General features: G+C 39.6%; 4 protein-coding genes across 4 annotated transcripts; 1 reads left to right on the forward strand and 3 right to left on the reverse strand.

The window, feature by feature from the left end:
• Positions 1 to 1,077: 1,077 nt before the first annotated feature.
• Positions 1,078 to 3,687, reverse strand: C922_02249 (hypothetical protein; the record flags this gene model as incomplete). Its single annotated transcript, XM_008817848.1, has 1 exon — positions 1,078 to 3,687. One exon carries the CDS (start codon positions 3,685 to 3,687, stop codon positions 1,078 to 1,080), a length of 2,610 nt encoding a protein of 869 aa, XP_008816070.1.
• A 1,590-nt stretch (positions 3,688 to 5,277) lies between these two features.
• On the reverse strand, positions 5,278 to 6,840 carry C922_02250 (hypothetical protein; the record flags this gene model as incomplete). The annotated part of the gene is made up of 1 exon (XM_008817849.1): positions 5,278 to 6,840. One exon carries the CDS (start codon positions 6,838 to 6,840, stop codon positions 5,278 to 5,280), a length of 1,563 nt encoding a protein of 520 aa, XP_008816071.1.
• Positions 6,841 to 8,096: 1,256 nt separating this feature from the next.
• On the forward strand, positions 8,097 to 8,636 carry C922_02251 (hypothetical protein; the record flags this gene model as incomplete). Its single annotated transcript, XM_008817850.1, has 1 exon — positions 8,097 to 8,636. One exon carries the CDS (start codon positions 8,097 to 8,099, stop codon positions 8,634 to 8,636), a length of 540 nt encoding a protein of 179 aa, XP_008816072.1.
• A 1,361-nt stretch (positions 8,637 to 9,997) lies between these two features.
• On the reverse strand, positions 9,998 to 12,756 carry C922_02252 (hypothetical protein; the record flags this gene model as incomplete). The annotated part of the gene is made up of 6 exons (XM_008817851.1): positions 9,998 to 10,307; positions 10,628 to 10,715; positions 10,947 to 11,024; positions 12,022 to 12,110; positions 12,262 to 12,379; positions 12,642 to 12,756. The coding sequence occupies 6 exons, from the start codon at positions 12,754 to 12,756 to the stop codon at positions 9,998 to 10,000; spliced, it is 798 nt and encodes a 265-aa protein (XP_008816073.1).
• Positions 12,757 to 14,940: the final 2,184 nt, after the last annotated feature.

Genomic DNA, 14,940 nt, shown 5'->3' on the forward strand with positions numbered 1-14,940 from the left:
TTAAAGAGTAAATTTTTTCTTATCATCTGTGTGTTTTGTTTTAAAAGAGCACTTTGCATATCTTTTATTTCGTGTTTGTTTTATTTAATTCTTTTCCTTCTTCATTTTTGTGTATTTTTCTTTTTTTTTCTTTCCGGGCTTAAGAAAGTTAACATACTACGTACCACGCTGTTTAACGCGTGAACCAATTGGAAAATGAAAAATTTCAAAATGCGTTCACGTATGCGTTTATGTACAAACATATGTAGAGTTGTGTTTTTTTTTTTTTTTTCTTTTGGTAAGATCAAAGTGAGGGATACTTAGTGGGAATTTTATCGCGATTGTTCCTTTGTGACAGTCTGTTTTAAGGAGCATTGTGGCATAATCATTAAAAGTGAGGAAACCTTTCTTGCAATTTTGTACACCCCCTCTGTTAACTTTTTGTGCTTGTATATTTTCGGAACTTTTGGCATGTGTTCCGTCATTTTGGCTACATATTTCGCCGGTTGCATGTTGGTGTAAATTTGACCGCGCAAGGGTTCGCAGTTGGGGACTCTGCTGTTTGGCTACTTTACCACCATGGTGCTATACCCCCCACAGACCTCGTTTACGCGCCATATATCGAATGGAGTAATCAAATGGGGGTTCATCTGCTGGAACTTAAAGTTCACTTCTTGGTAAAGGACTAGTCGTAAAAAAAAAAAAAAAAATATACTGGGGAGTATTCGCACTCTTTGGAAAAGAAGGGTACCACGTAGTGGAACGTATATGCATCATGCTTTGCGTTCGTTTGTTCAATTTTCCCGACGGTGTGGTGTCGTATACGTGTAGATGATATTCCCTCAAAGGAATATAGATGGATCAAGTAAGAAAAAAGAGAAGAATTACGCAAAAAAATGGGCGTGAATGAAAGGGTGTGAATAAAAGGGTGTGATGTGGAAAAAAAAGAAATTACGTAAAAAAAGGGGGAAATAAATCAGGTACCAACGGGGAATAAAGTATACCCATGTATACACATACACGTCACACACGGAGAAGCATCTGGCCTACAGGAATGTACCACGACCCCCGGTTTGGCGCCACCTCAGATTTCGCGAATCATGAGATTGACGAAATGATGGGGCCATTTTGCATGATAAACCGCTTGCTGTAATTGTATAGGTCGTTAATCTGCTGATACGTGGCATCGGCCGGGCAGTCACCATCAGCATCGTCTATGTTCTCTTTATTGAGATCGTAAAATTCTTGTATAGCAACCCAAACTTTGCTTATTTGCTCTATAATTTTGAAGTAGCTTTTTTTATACTTGATCAGTTTTAGTTTTTTTGCCTTCTCTTGATGGTTTAATGAGGGGAAGAAGTTGGGGTTGTCTCCCATGGTGTTACTTTCCGTGTCTCTCGCGGAGAGGCTCATTGTATCGCTCATATCGCACCCTTCCGCAGGAGTGTACTCAGCGGTATGCTGCCCTTGGGTTGCTCCTTCCTTGGCGTGCTGTTGCCCCTGGAGGAACTTGACCCGATGCACGTAAAATTTTAATAATGTATTTAATAAGCAAAGTTTATCTTTCAGGTAAGTTAAATGGTTAGTAATAACTTTATTTATCGGCTTCTTCATTTTCATCGTTTTGGACACTAACTCATCTGTACTTATGTAGGTCGAATTTGCATACTCTCTTAAAATTTCATCCGAGATGTTGTCCAAATTGGATATATATAATTTTCTCTCCTGGTGCATATGCTTGGCTTTATTTGTGTTTGAGAGTTTGTTTAAATATTCCACTTCGGCTTGATTTAATTCCTTTTTGTAATTCGTCAAGCTGGACAAGATTGTGGATAATTTTTTATTCATTATGTTTATTTCATTGCATATAAGTTGATACTCATTGAATAGGTTCTTTTTCTTTTTTAATAGCTCTTCTATGTCTCTCTTCATTTGATCTACTTTTTCTTGTGTCTGGTTGATACTGTTCGTTCTTAAGTCTAGCTCCTTTACGTATACATTTTCTAGGTGTACTTTTGAATCTTCCGTGTCGTGCAGCGTTATTTCGCAATCCTTTTTGCAGACCTCCATGATTTTTTTCAGCTCTTCTAACTTTATTTTGATTTCTACCTTCCTCTTTTGTCTATTTTCTGTGGCTACTTGGAGGATCCTTTGTAACATTTTGTGTAATTCTATAAGTTTAGCTGAAGCCAATATTTTTATCTGCTGCATTTTGTTCGATTCTATAATTTCTTTTTCGTCTGCAGGGGACTCCGTTCTGCAGTCTTCTTTGTAGAGCTCCCTTCGGGGGGTGTCATTTTCCCATGCGGCTTCCGTTTCGAATGTATTTTCAGCATTCGGTTGGTCAGCTGAATCTTCTCTGTTTGCTGTCCCGAGTGAGTGTGGCTCGTCAGGCAACTGCGCAGCAGAGCTGTGTTCTTCTTCGTAAAGCGGTTGGCTGTCCAAACTTTCGAAATTGAATGCGGGGGGTGGAACCTGGAGGTGTGACTTCTCCGTGTGGTGAGACGTATACTTCTGGGAGTGCCCCTCCTCCTTGTCCAAGTCGATGGAGGAGATGCTTGTCCTCGGGCTGATGATGTCCAAGGAGGAAAGCTTACTAATGTTGATGAGTTTCGAGTCGTACAGCTGGATTTTACTCTTTAGGGAAAGAACCTCAGCTGATACGATTTTCCTGATGTTCATCAAGTACACATCTAAGTAGTCATACTTGAGAACAGCTAGTAGTTCTAAAAATAATTCTTTGTGACTGTCAAATAGCTTATCCGTTGTTAATATAATGAAGAGTATATCTTTATGGAGCTTTTGATTTCCAATTAGGCAGTGACTGAACATGGTGAGAATGGTGGTTCTTGGATTTTCTAGGTCGTCTTTTTCTATGGGTCCAACTAGCGATAATCTAATTTCTCTTTTTTCTAAAATAAGGCTTATAGATTTTTCCAGTATGTTACTTTTTAAAAAAAATTCCTTAAAATTGTATCCGTAGTGATCATCATAGATGTAGCTACCTAGGGGTTCTTTGTTTGTGTTCTGGCTGGGTTCGTATTTGCTTGTCGAGTTGGTTTTATTCTTGTCCGTGCTGATCGTTCCGTGTACTGTGTTGCTTTCAACACTTGGCAGACTCTCCTGGCTGTCTACCTTTACGTGGCGCTTCGGCTCCGCATCAATGATATCGTTTAACTTAGCTGGAGTTGCTATTCCTTCACCATTTTGATCTTGTATATCCAGATTTGTCTCCCTTTTTGCAGGTTCATCCTCGCTATTGCAGTAGGAGTCATACGCATCGATAATGTCACTGTTACACGCACTAGTGATGTTGCTATTTGATAGGGTAATTTCGCTTCTTCTTTTCACTTGGAAGGTCTTATCCTTTTGTTCTTCGTTGCTTTTGGTGAAGGGGCGAATGGTCAAGGTTCCCGACTCCCTCTTTTCGTTGCCCTGATTAACAGTTTTGTAGTACCTTATACAGTCACTTTTTTCTGATTGAGATAAATTGTATATCCATTTTTTATATGTTCCTATTAAGGCTTCCGCTGTGTCTATTTGCTGCAGCTCATAGTTTAGTAAAACCTCCAGTTGCTCCACAGTTGTTGGTTTGACCAGTCCGAAAACTTCCTTCGCCTTTATTGCCTGAACGCTTACGTGTAATCTCACTTCATCGGCTTTGTTCTTCACTTTGTTGTACGTTTCGGAGATGAATTTTCCCAGCATTTTTTCTCCACTGCTTTTCTCATGTGATGAGACGAGTTGGTGAGATGGGGTATGTATATATATATATACACGCGCAATGTTACTTGGATAGGAAGTAGGAAGAATAAGAAGAATAATGGAATGACGCACCTAATCGCAAGACGTAATTCTTAACTAGATTGAAAAACACATGCTGAATGACCTGTTGAGCAGCGAGAAGGGGTGCCTAGTTTTAACCTGTCTTTCTCAGATTTAGGTTCAGAAGCAGAATGCTCAAAAGTGCAGGGGTCAGCAAGCACATGTGAATGTTCATACGTACAAGAGGGACAACCCACGTGTGTGTATTCAGACGGTGGTAATCGAATATGACACAAGGAGGCCACAGAAAGGATGAAATGTTTCCACGTAATGTGCTAATTCGTCGTGTTTTTAAAAGGGAAACCAATTGGGGGACGGTGGAAAAAAAAAAAAAAAAGAAAAAAAATCACACGTTTCTGTTGATTTTGCCCATTTTGAGACATTTCTGTTAGTGGCAAGGGGGAAGAATATACAGAAGCGTAAAGTCATACAAAATTGTTCACATGGGGGGGGGGATGTAGCACTTCTTACCAACTACTTGTTTCGTGCTTCAGCACATCGAGGAACCCTTAAAATGAATTCGTATTATGCGCTATGCGGAGATGTCCGCATACAGGGTTGAGAAAGTGCGAAGAAAAAAGTCCACTCATTAGAATTTTTTTTTTTTTCTCATTTTGGAAGCGGCTTGTGTCCTTTACTCTTACCAATGCGTAAGATGGCCAGAAAAAAGAAAAAAAAAAAAAAAAAAAATTCCCCCTATGTTAGTCCGACGCGTATGCTACCTACGAGTTAACGCGGTAAAACGTTTATCCTCCCTCGGAAGTTGAAAAGGTTTCGTTTTTAGTTCAATGCCAACGAGGAACAGACATTTTCTACTTCACTTAGCGCGGATTTGTTCCTTAATTGGGGTTAATGCTTTGGTGCGTTTGTTTATTATAGACATAAACAAGGGCGATAAACGTGAGCATTAGCGTGAAGTGTACACATTGGTGTTTCATACGAACATACAGCTTTTATGGCCATATGGACAAGGGAATGGTGTTTGCGGGAAATGGTATCACTGTTTAGGTGAAGAAGAAACAAACAAACAAATGGCGTCAGAGGTGCGTTTTTTTTTTTTTTTTCTGCACTATGGCTGTATTGAAAAAAAATCCGAACTTGGCGAAAGGGGCTCAGGATGACTCTTTCGAGAGGCCCCTCTGGTGAGGAACTTCCAAAACGGGGGGCGACAAACTGTAGTGCAGATGCAACTTCTACAAATGAGATAACGCAATTATCAAATTTGCAGAGCAGTTTAAAAAAAAAAGATGGAAAAATAAAGCGGACGCACATGCAAGAAATGAGCGCAGCGGCATATCAATGCACCGTTGTGAAGTTCTAACGTGTGTACCTGTGGGTGTATTGATAAATTGAAGGAGCTTCGACGAAACGTGCAGGTATCTCCCCATGTTGCTGTATAGCATTCCTTGGTGCGATGACGGGTGAACGAAGGAGCTGCCACAAATGGGGCAGGAAAGAAAGCCATTTTTGCACTTACCCATTAGAAGCCATTTTTCTTATGCTGTTGACGATGTAGTTAAATAGCCGAATAACTTTGCTCTTGAGGTTGGTACCCACGGTTTGGGAATTGGTCCGCATGCCATCAGTGTGCATTTTTTTACCTTCCTTTGCATTTTCTTCGGTGTCCAAAGTGGGAGGAATTATAAAATTTGCCTGTCGAGTATCCAGATCTTCCAGTTGGTGCAACTGGTCTTCATTTTCAAGATTACACTGTGTGCCATTAAAGTGGTTGTTGATGGCATCATGTTGTATGATAAGCGAATTCTGTTTCCTTCTTTTTTTGCCACTCTCTGTTACACTGTTATTTCTGTGTTGGATAGGTTTCGTCTTGTTTCTTTGCGCAGTTAGGCTCTTCCTTGGGTCGTTACTGTAATCCCTTTTCGCTTTTGCAATTTTTGGAGGACACGTTTTTTTTTTTTTCAGGTTAATAGAGTTTTTTTTAAATTCATTTTTCATGAGAAAAAAAAAGTGATCAAAGTGAATGCTGGAATTGTTCTTGCAGGTGAAGAGCTCAATTTTTTTGCCTAGCCTGTTGAGGGAGGTTAGAAAGTGTTCATACGAAAATTCTTCTACATTTGATTGAAAAAGTAGATGAAGGAATAAATCGGTTGTTTTTCTGGATGGATATTCTTTGTTAAAAATTTCGTTAACGAGCAGTCTTGTGTAGGATCTGTTGTGTTGCTTAAAAATATCGTTTAGGTGCAAGTTTTCCAATTTTTCCAGGATTTGCTTCCTACGCCTGTCTCTTTCGAGGGGGTCCCCTTCCTGGCCCGCATTCCGTCGCACTCCACGCTCGGCGTCTTCATTTTCGCTGAAGAATTCTTTCTCCAGTGCGTCGTACAAATGATGGAGGAAGAGTCTCCTCTGTTCCTCGGCTGGGGTACCCTGTTTGACGCCTCTTCCTGCAGGTTCCTTCTTACTTTCTATGGCTTTGGTGAGAAGGAGTTTCAAATGCTGGATATTATTTTTTACAATGTTGATATTGTTCAGGCATTTTTCTATAACGAAATTGTAGAAGTTATTTTCTGCAATATTTTCATCTTCATTAATTGGCCATTTAAATCTAAGTTGGCAAATTTTTTCATGGAAAATGTCTTTATTAATTTTTTTGTGATCCTTAAAAAGGTCTTTCCATTTTGTGCAACTTGGATTTTCAGCTGTATGGATATATTTACTGTAGGGTTCTTTGTAAAAATTAAACTGTTCAGCTGTCTTGGGGTAATACGGCTCGGCAATTCTCCCGAACAGAAGGATGATGTTCCTCAAGTCATCATTCAGTTTATGTTCTTTTTCTATGGCGTCTATCTTTTTGTATGGACTGTTAAAATGGATAAAGGTTGCACATTTGGGAAGCTTTTTCTCAGCTCGGGCGAGGTCTACTTGGAAGATTCTTTTGCTCTTATGGCGGAAAAGTTTGCTACTGCGTAGGGTACTGTTATGTTTACATAAAATGCAAATTACTATTTTTGTAAAGAAAAAGAATAGGGTGAAATTCACAGCATATCTGATCCTGGCACTTGCGTTTACTAAAAGCATTGTGTGATAACTATGATCGTTTTCTCAGTTCGTTTGTGAAGTGGGCATAATGCGTCGCTGGGGGGGTGGGATTAGCGAAGGGGTCAAGGTATCTGTTTGCAATAATAAGCCTCTTCTGATTCAGTCGTTCCTCTTTCACCATTTCGCTTAGTCATCACTCACTTCTGCTTCAAATGTGGAATGTTTTCTACCCCAATACATTTTTGTGTACATAGTGAAGCTCCCTTCGTTTCTTTCTTTGCCTCCTTTGAAAGTGGGTTAAGCGAGGATTTTTTTTTATACACAACGCCCGCAAGTGGTTCATGCGTGTTAAACGAGCAAATTTTATCAATTTAGGGCATGCTTATTTGTATCACTTTCTTTTGGGTCAACTGAATTTTTCCTACGTGGTCGTATGCACAATTGTCAGTTGGAGGGAGCTGAAAAGTCGGTTCCCTTTTTTTTTTTTTGTCCTTGTGGGAAGAAGAAATTGCCCGGCTTGTTCCTAAACAGTAATGTTTAGGGGCCTCCCACTTTTTCGTGTTTTGTTTACCTAGCTGATTTCCTTCAGATACGGTTACGAAAAATTTTAGTTCATTTTGGCAACTTGGCATTCTGCCCAACCGCCACACTCCAATCCGAATGACTCGTAATTGTGAGGCCATTCCAACTGCTTGTTACCGAAAGGTTGATTTACTTTCTTTCCAGTGTGCTACTTTTCTCTATAGGGAGAGCACGCAGAGGATCATCCCATTTTTGATACTGCCATTGTACACCCGGGGGAGCTCGCAGTGAGGAGTGTGAGAAATTCGTAGTTCCCTCTACAATTTGTGGAGTTAGAAATATGCCCCTTTTGTTCACACGCCCAGAAGATAACACGCAAAATTTTACGCAGAAGGAATTTCATGATATAGTGTAAAGCCTAATTAACGGTCTTTTTTGAGAAAAGAGAGGAGGGGAAGTAAGTGAGCCCATCGTTCATCCATAAAATGAATAGCGGGGCGAGGTCTGACGAGGTGAACACGAGAGAAGTCCATCAAAGTGAGAGGCGAAAATATATATATCACCATACATGCGTATAATGTATACGAAAGGTCGCGCAGCAGCTGATGGTTTCTCTACAACACTACAATGGTTGATGCAACAAATTCCACTTGGTACATTCACAGTGTATATAGTGACAGCCATTTGCCTACTGCACACACGACACCACAGCCTGCGTGTCTCTTCGTCATTCCTCATCCTTTTTTTTGACTGGTGATATTGTTTAATCACCAATGGGATTAAGATGTCAGTACGGTATTATGGGTAACCAAGTAGCATCGAAGGTGTTTTACAAAAATAACGATACAAAAAAAAATGTTGCGGAGGAGATAAAGAATCACGAAGAAGAAAACAAGAAAAGGGAAAATAAGCGGTTCCCTCTTAGCAGACTCTCAAAAGAGGAGAAGTGGCAACAGACAAATGAGAAAGCCAAGCAGAGGTTGCCACAGACAGATGAGCACGCAAGGCACAGTTTGCCACAGATAGCTCCGCAAAATAGCTCGGGAGAAGATTTAAAAAATAACGAAATAGAAAAAATAAAGCAAGAGAATTTTTACATGTTTGATGAAAGCTTGAATTCAAATGACGTTAAACATCCATGCCACGCGCAGTGGTTTTTATTTTGGGTATTCGCGTCTTACTTAAACGAAAAATTCTCGGACATTGAGCGGGCATATGTCCATTCGTTTTATTCAAATTTCCCTGAGCAGTGTATAAAAGGAAAGGGGAAAAACTGCTTCCTTGAATTTTCTAAAATATACCCCGTCAGGTAACGAATTATATGCTGCTTCGTGATGGTGACGGTGGCGCTGCTTTTCCATGCGCTTCATAGTTTATGCGTTTGACTCTGTGCGGTCACTCGTTCGGTCACCCATGCGAGAGTTGCCATTTTCTCGTTTCGTATTCTGCGCTTAAATGCTTTATTGTTAAGAGCCTCATTTTGTACACATCATTTTATTTCTCCTTTATCGGCTGACGCACACGCGTGAACAAATATACAGAGCAGAGACTAGGGAAGAACTCATGACATGGTTGCAAATGTGCGAGAATTATTGCAGACAAAAAGCTGACTTACCTGTAAAAATATTTAGGTAAATATGGAAAAAATGAAGAAGTAATCGATCGGCTGGGGCGTTTAAGCGTTGTTCTGTTTTGCTTTGGGCTCATCTTTCGATCGTCTTGTCTTCTGTTTGCGCTATTTTGATTTTCATTTTTTAGGGTACATTCGTTGTGGCGAATGCACTGCAATGTCCTGGGCCTTTTGTGCACTCATTTTAGGAAGTGCCCATGGAGTATTGGCGTCTTTTGTGCAATTTTTGATTGATGTGTTGTTTCGACGTGCATATTCCGTTGTCACATTGATCTGGCACGCTCTACCACATTGTATGCCTTTTTTTTCTCTCTTTTCTTTAGTTACAAGAAGTTGTTAAAAAGGTGGAGGTACGATGATGATTACATTTAGCGACCAAGTTGATTTTGATTTTTTTTTTTTAAACCAAGCTGTGACTGTGGAAGTGGTTCATTTTTATGATTATGTTTTTTTTAAAATTTTGGTAGTTTACGACATATGCGTGGGAATTAAAAAATGAAAAAAATGCTATTCATTCGTTCAGCTATGTACATAATATGTATATGTGTGTTTTTTTTTTTTTGTGCGTGTTTTTGTGGGTACTTAAATTTAAAAATTTTAAAATTTTAATTTTTACGTACATTCAAATATATTGATTTATTCGTTTTGGAAAAAAAATTGTCATGGGATTAAAATATACAAAAATATGAAACCCTCTCTCTTATTTCGGGAAACATAATCTGGATGTCTGCTTTTAGTGTACAAATATTTTGGCATGACGTCCACAATTTGTTTCTGTTCTGATTTTACTTTCTTCTGTGGTGTTGGTGTCTACAAAGGGGTGCGTGGGGGAAAAAATATATATGACGTGCGTGTGCAGGTAATAACAAATATAAATGAGAAAACCATTTAGAAAAATTGCGTGTGAAGATAAAAACAAATATAAATGAGAAAACCATTTAGAAAAACTGCGTGTGCATTCATTTGTCCACGTTTCTACTCACTGGAAGGTGGCACCCCCCTGCCCTTCCGCCCCGCGCGAGAAAAACTCTCATACTAATGGTCTTACCTTTCCATCGGAGAATTATTCCTGTAGTGTCTCCTCTCGCTATTCGAAATACTGGACGACTTTCTGCTTCTTTCAAATCGTTTCTTTCTTCTACTGTCATCCCTGGAGTACTCCCTTTCATCGTCACTGTTCCTCGCAGTTCTTCTGTAATAATCATTCCTCCTGTAGTACTTATCGTCTATGGACCTTCGATCGTAATGTCGATGCTCATCATATCCATTCCTTCCGTATCTGTCGTAATGTCTGTACGAGTTGTTGCGATGGTAGCCGAAACTTTGTACGTGCTCTCTGTAGTATGGGTAGGGCCTACACATAGGGGGTAGGAGAAAGAAGGAGCAGTCATCAAAGTGTGGGTATATACATAGCCCCCTCATGAGGTGAGTGTACAAAACGGAAGAGTGATAACAAAGCAGGTTTCAAAAAAGCGATTGCTAAACGGAATGAAGTTTTCCCCAATTATGGACCAGTTGGACAAGCGGATCTTATAATACGTGCGAGACAAAAAGTGGTACCACGACGGGGTACACATAAACGTGCCCGTACAGAAACGTCATCGGAGTGTGGCGTCTGATGTAGGCAAGGCTTTTCTCCCCCTGTGGAAGACTCCACTCAGTAACTCGAATTACCTTCTTGTGTCGTATCTTCTTCTGTCAAATGGTCTCTCGTATCTTCTGCCATAAAAATCGTACCTCATTCCGTTCCTTTTCATCATATCTTTGGGAGGAGAAAAGGAAAAAAAAAAAAAAAAAAAAAGATCCATGTTGGGGGGAGGGGACATTTTTCAAAGGTTTTTTGACGTGGTTACAAACGAATTCATTTATAAATAAATCGGGCATTTCCAAGAAGAAGTAGACACAGGGTAGCCATGACAGCCACGGCAGAAAAGGTAGCAATTCGTATGCTAATGATAACATGCCTGGTGTGTCCCGTGAACGCTGTACTTACTTTGAACTCCCTTGTACTCTCCCGGGGTTGGATCATGCGGCTCGTTTCGCTTGGCTACTTCTACGTTAATAATACGCCCTATGGTTAGAAAAATTCGATAATTATTGTTTTTATTTCATTCGTTTGCTGATAATTTTTTTGATATCATTTATAAATACGTCCAGCATTTGGCGTGCTATGTATGCATGTTTGTAACGGATATTGTGAAGGACAAGAATTTTTCATTTTTTTTTTCTTTCTTTTTTTTTTTTTTTTTTTTTTTTTTTTTTGGGGGGTGTGCAGATAGGAGTAACATTTCGAAGTTGCAACTTTTCCACATATTCACAATTATGCAATGGGAGCATACATGGTGGAGGCAAAACTCGGAAACACTTTGTCGGCATTTTTTGTACGTAATCTGTTTGCATGACAATGTTTTACGGAGGAAAAACGATACGTTTTATGTTCGAATTTGATTTTCTGTTAGCAGATTGGTTAATCGTATTGGGAATGGCAACGGGGTTAAATTTGTTTAAATTGATATACATTTGTATAGCCGAAGGGCTGTAATGCTTATTGTGTTCCAAGAGTATTCACCCAAATGTGTAGACACACATATGTGTGCATCGCGTAGATATTGCACTTATGCTGGAAAGGGTTCGAACGACGGCAAATTGTTTATATTGGGCAAAGAAAAGAAATGTTAACAACATTGGTACGGTAGTAATTTCTGCGAGTGTGTATAATGTATGTATGCTTATGGACTTCTGCAAATTGGCAAAGGTTTTAGCAATCACGTTTTTGGGGAGCACGTCTCTCCAGGGAGTTTATTTCCTTTGTAGAACAGCGATACCGATTCATGCATATCTTTTTGGTTGTTCCGACGTACATTGAGCTGACATTCCTTTATTGGATTTTTTTTCTTTTCAAGACGAGTACTACAGCACAGCGTTGTTCCTATGTTTTAATACATTATGATGCACTATTTTTTATTTTATTTTGCTTATTTTTTCCCTGTTTGCCTAACTCTGATCATAATAATACGAAGAAAGGAAGCATGCAAAGTGCAGGCATATGTATTCGTTTTGTTAATAACCTTCAATGTCCATTTTGTTGGCCTTGAGCATGGCGTTATTCGCATCATCGGGATTGTTGAAAGTGACAAATCCGAAGTTACGGGATTCTCTGCGGGGTGGGAAGGAACATTTAGGGGTCAGTTACTTAAGATTCGAGTTACCTGTTGCATGTACTACAAAATGGAGGAGACATTATCTACAGGGAGCGCACATAGAAGGGGCGAACTGCAACATGGGACGAGGTGTCGGACATTCCCTACCTCGTGATTGGGTTGCTGATGACGTAACACTTTTCTATGGCCCCGTACTCTTCAAATATGTCCTGCAGTTTCGCCGTCGTTATTTTTGAGCTTAAGTTTGACACATAAAGGGTTGTTCCTTCAGGGAGACGGAGTGGTGAGAGTTATGTTGGACGTGTAAATTGGGCAAAAGGTTTAGACGTGCATCCCGTTACAGGTGTAAGGCGTGAAACTGTAGCAATGTAAATGTGGTACTTAAGAACATAGAGACGGTTTTATGGGCCTATGCAGGAGGAGCAGAAACAATTGCACGCTACACATGCTGGCATGGCTCATATCTAATGGTGCAGAACACTGAGCGGTGCACCATCGTGTTATTCTTGTTAGTTTGCTCGGTTTACCATCGTTCTTGTGATCCCTGTCTTGGTCCCGATCGTGGTGGCGCTCCCAGTCCCGTTCTCGATCACGTTCGTAATCGCGCTCTTGAGAGTTGTTTTTATCATCTTTATAACTCATTTTTTTTAATTTACTTAAAAAATGTGTATGCACTTTTTACAATTAAAGGGAAAAATTATACACAAGAAGAAGGGACGCTTGTTAGATGGGGCTATACATATATATGATAGCGAATGATGGGTGCAGGTGGGAAAATAAGAAAAAAAAAAATAAAAAAAAGAACTAACAGGAGGCAAATAAAACAGTGTAGTTCATTCAAAATGGATAAGTGAATTTCCTCTTTAAAAAAAGGTGGAAGCAGTGGAGGGGGGTATGGATTAAAAGCATGTTTAAATTAAGTTGGATATGCGCACAAGCAGGTAAGTACTTATACATACCTCCGATAGGGGTAAGCAGTTACCAGGATTTCAATGGGCCCGCCCTTATCCGTTTACACTATTGCATAGGCAATCTGATGTACACGCATATTGCAATGTTATATATTTTGTCCTACTGCCCACGAATTATATATATCATTTGACATAAATCTTTTGCAGGATGGTGCTATATGTACTGTTTTTTTCTCCTTGTTTTTTTTTTTTCTTCCTTTTTTTTCAAATATTTCAGAAGTTGTTAATTTTATAAGAGCGTAATTAATTACTGGTGACGATGAATGATGGATGAAGGGAAAGGGGAAGGAGAAGTTACGTATAACTGCAAATGATACGTTTGTATATATGTACGCATATGCAAACGCAAATTCAAATGCACGTGTAATGAAAAGCCCTTCTTGCGCACAAAACGAGCGCATTGGTTGCTTTCGTTAACGTTAAAGGTTGAATTTTATTCATTCTTCCGTTTGGGGCAAATGAGCCTTTTCTGTTTTTCCGCAAAAACAGAATTATATCTCCCTCTCTGGCTATCTAAATACGTTTTTAGTTTTTTTCTTTCTATTGACAATATTTTTTGTAGATGTTTTTTTTTTTTTCTTTTTTTTTTTTTTTTTTCTTACTGCATACGTGAAAACGGAAGAGCTATACGCATAAGGCGTCCCATACCCATATTTGTATGCGTTCTTATGAGCATATGTTTAAGCTGCATAATGATAAGGTAAGCAACACGCTTCCGCATTTGTTTGGCAGTTTTTCTACATTTCCATCACCGTAGTTTAGGGTCACATAAACATATATGCATCCCTGCCAAGAAGAATGGGTGTTCGCCAAATTCTCCCCCTTTTTTTTTCGTTTTAAAAATTGATGCTGATCAGTTTAGCCATATTTTTGAAGAGAAATTTTGAATCCCATCCTACTTAAAGAATTGAAACCAAATTTATGATTTACACCTACGGGAGTGGAGAACTTTTGCGCCTTTAAAATAGGAAGAAGGTTGCCGTTCCCGTTTCGCTCGAGCATGCGACTGAGCATGTACGTACGTTCGTTTCATGTAAAACTTATTTTAAATAGGAAAAGAGAAAACAAAATGTACCATTTGTTCTTCGCAAGTGAGCAGCACCTGTGCCAACATATATTTCTTAAGGGCATCGGGATAAATAACGCTTGGACCATTTCCCTTTTTCGTGCGTGTCATGACGCGGGTACCATCGCCACAGGGATTACTACCATACGGGGGACCCATTTTTAACATTGCCTATTTGAACGCCCCTCTTTGATAAATTAGAAGGCAGAACAGAACACATGAGGGAGGTATTATTCATTTTTTGACTCGATCACCATCTGCGTCGGATTTCTGTTGATAAGCGGCACGCACATATACCATGCGGCTCCTGTGGTCGTTTTAATGTGGGTTAAAGCGAGTGGAGAAAACACGGTGAACATACAAAAAGGTCGAAAGGTTAAAGGTGGAAAAGAACATTTATTCCACGATTAGCATGGCTCATGTAGCGTATCTTATGAGCAGGCGCAGAAACGTATCCATATATATTTCTTATATAGTTTCCATGCGGAGAAATTAATGAATATCTTTTAGGGGTGCCCACCTCGTCCCATTTAAGAGCCACGTTGAGGCTTTAGGCTATGTTATTCTATAGGGAGTTATTATGACCCCGTTGCTGCGTTGTCGCCACGGGTAAAAAAACACTAAAGATGCGCAGCTTAACGAATAGGGGGAAGCATTAAGAGTGCTAGCAGAGAACGTTGGTAGACAAAAAGAACAGGTAAAACCGTTGCAACCATTTCTTATTCGTTGAGGAAACGTTTTTATAGAAGCGGTTAAATGTTTAGGCTATTTACTGTCCCTTGATGGAGT

Source organism: Plasmodium inui, assembly GCF_000524495.1.
Source record: "Plasmodium inui San Antonio 1 unplaced genomic scaffold supercont1.7, whole genome shotgun sequence".
Taxonomy (NCBI): Eukaryota; Apicomplexa; class Aconoidasida; order Haemosporida; family Plasmodiidae; genus Plasmodium; species Plasmodium inui.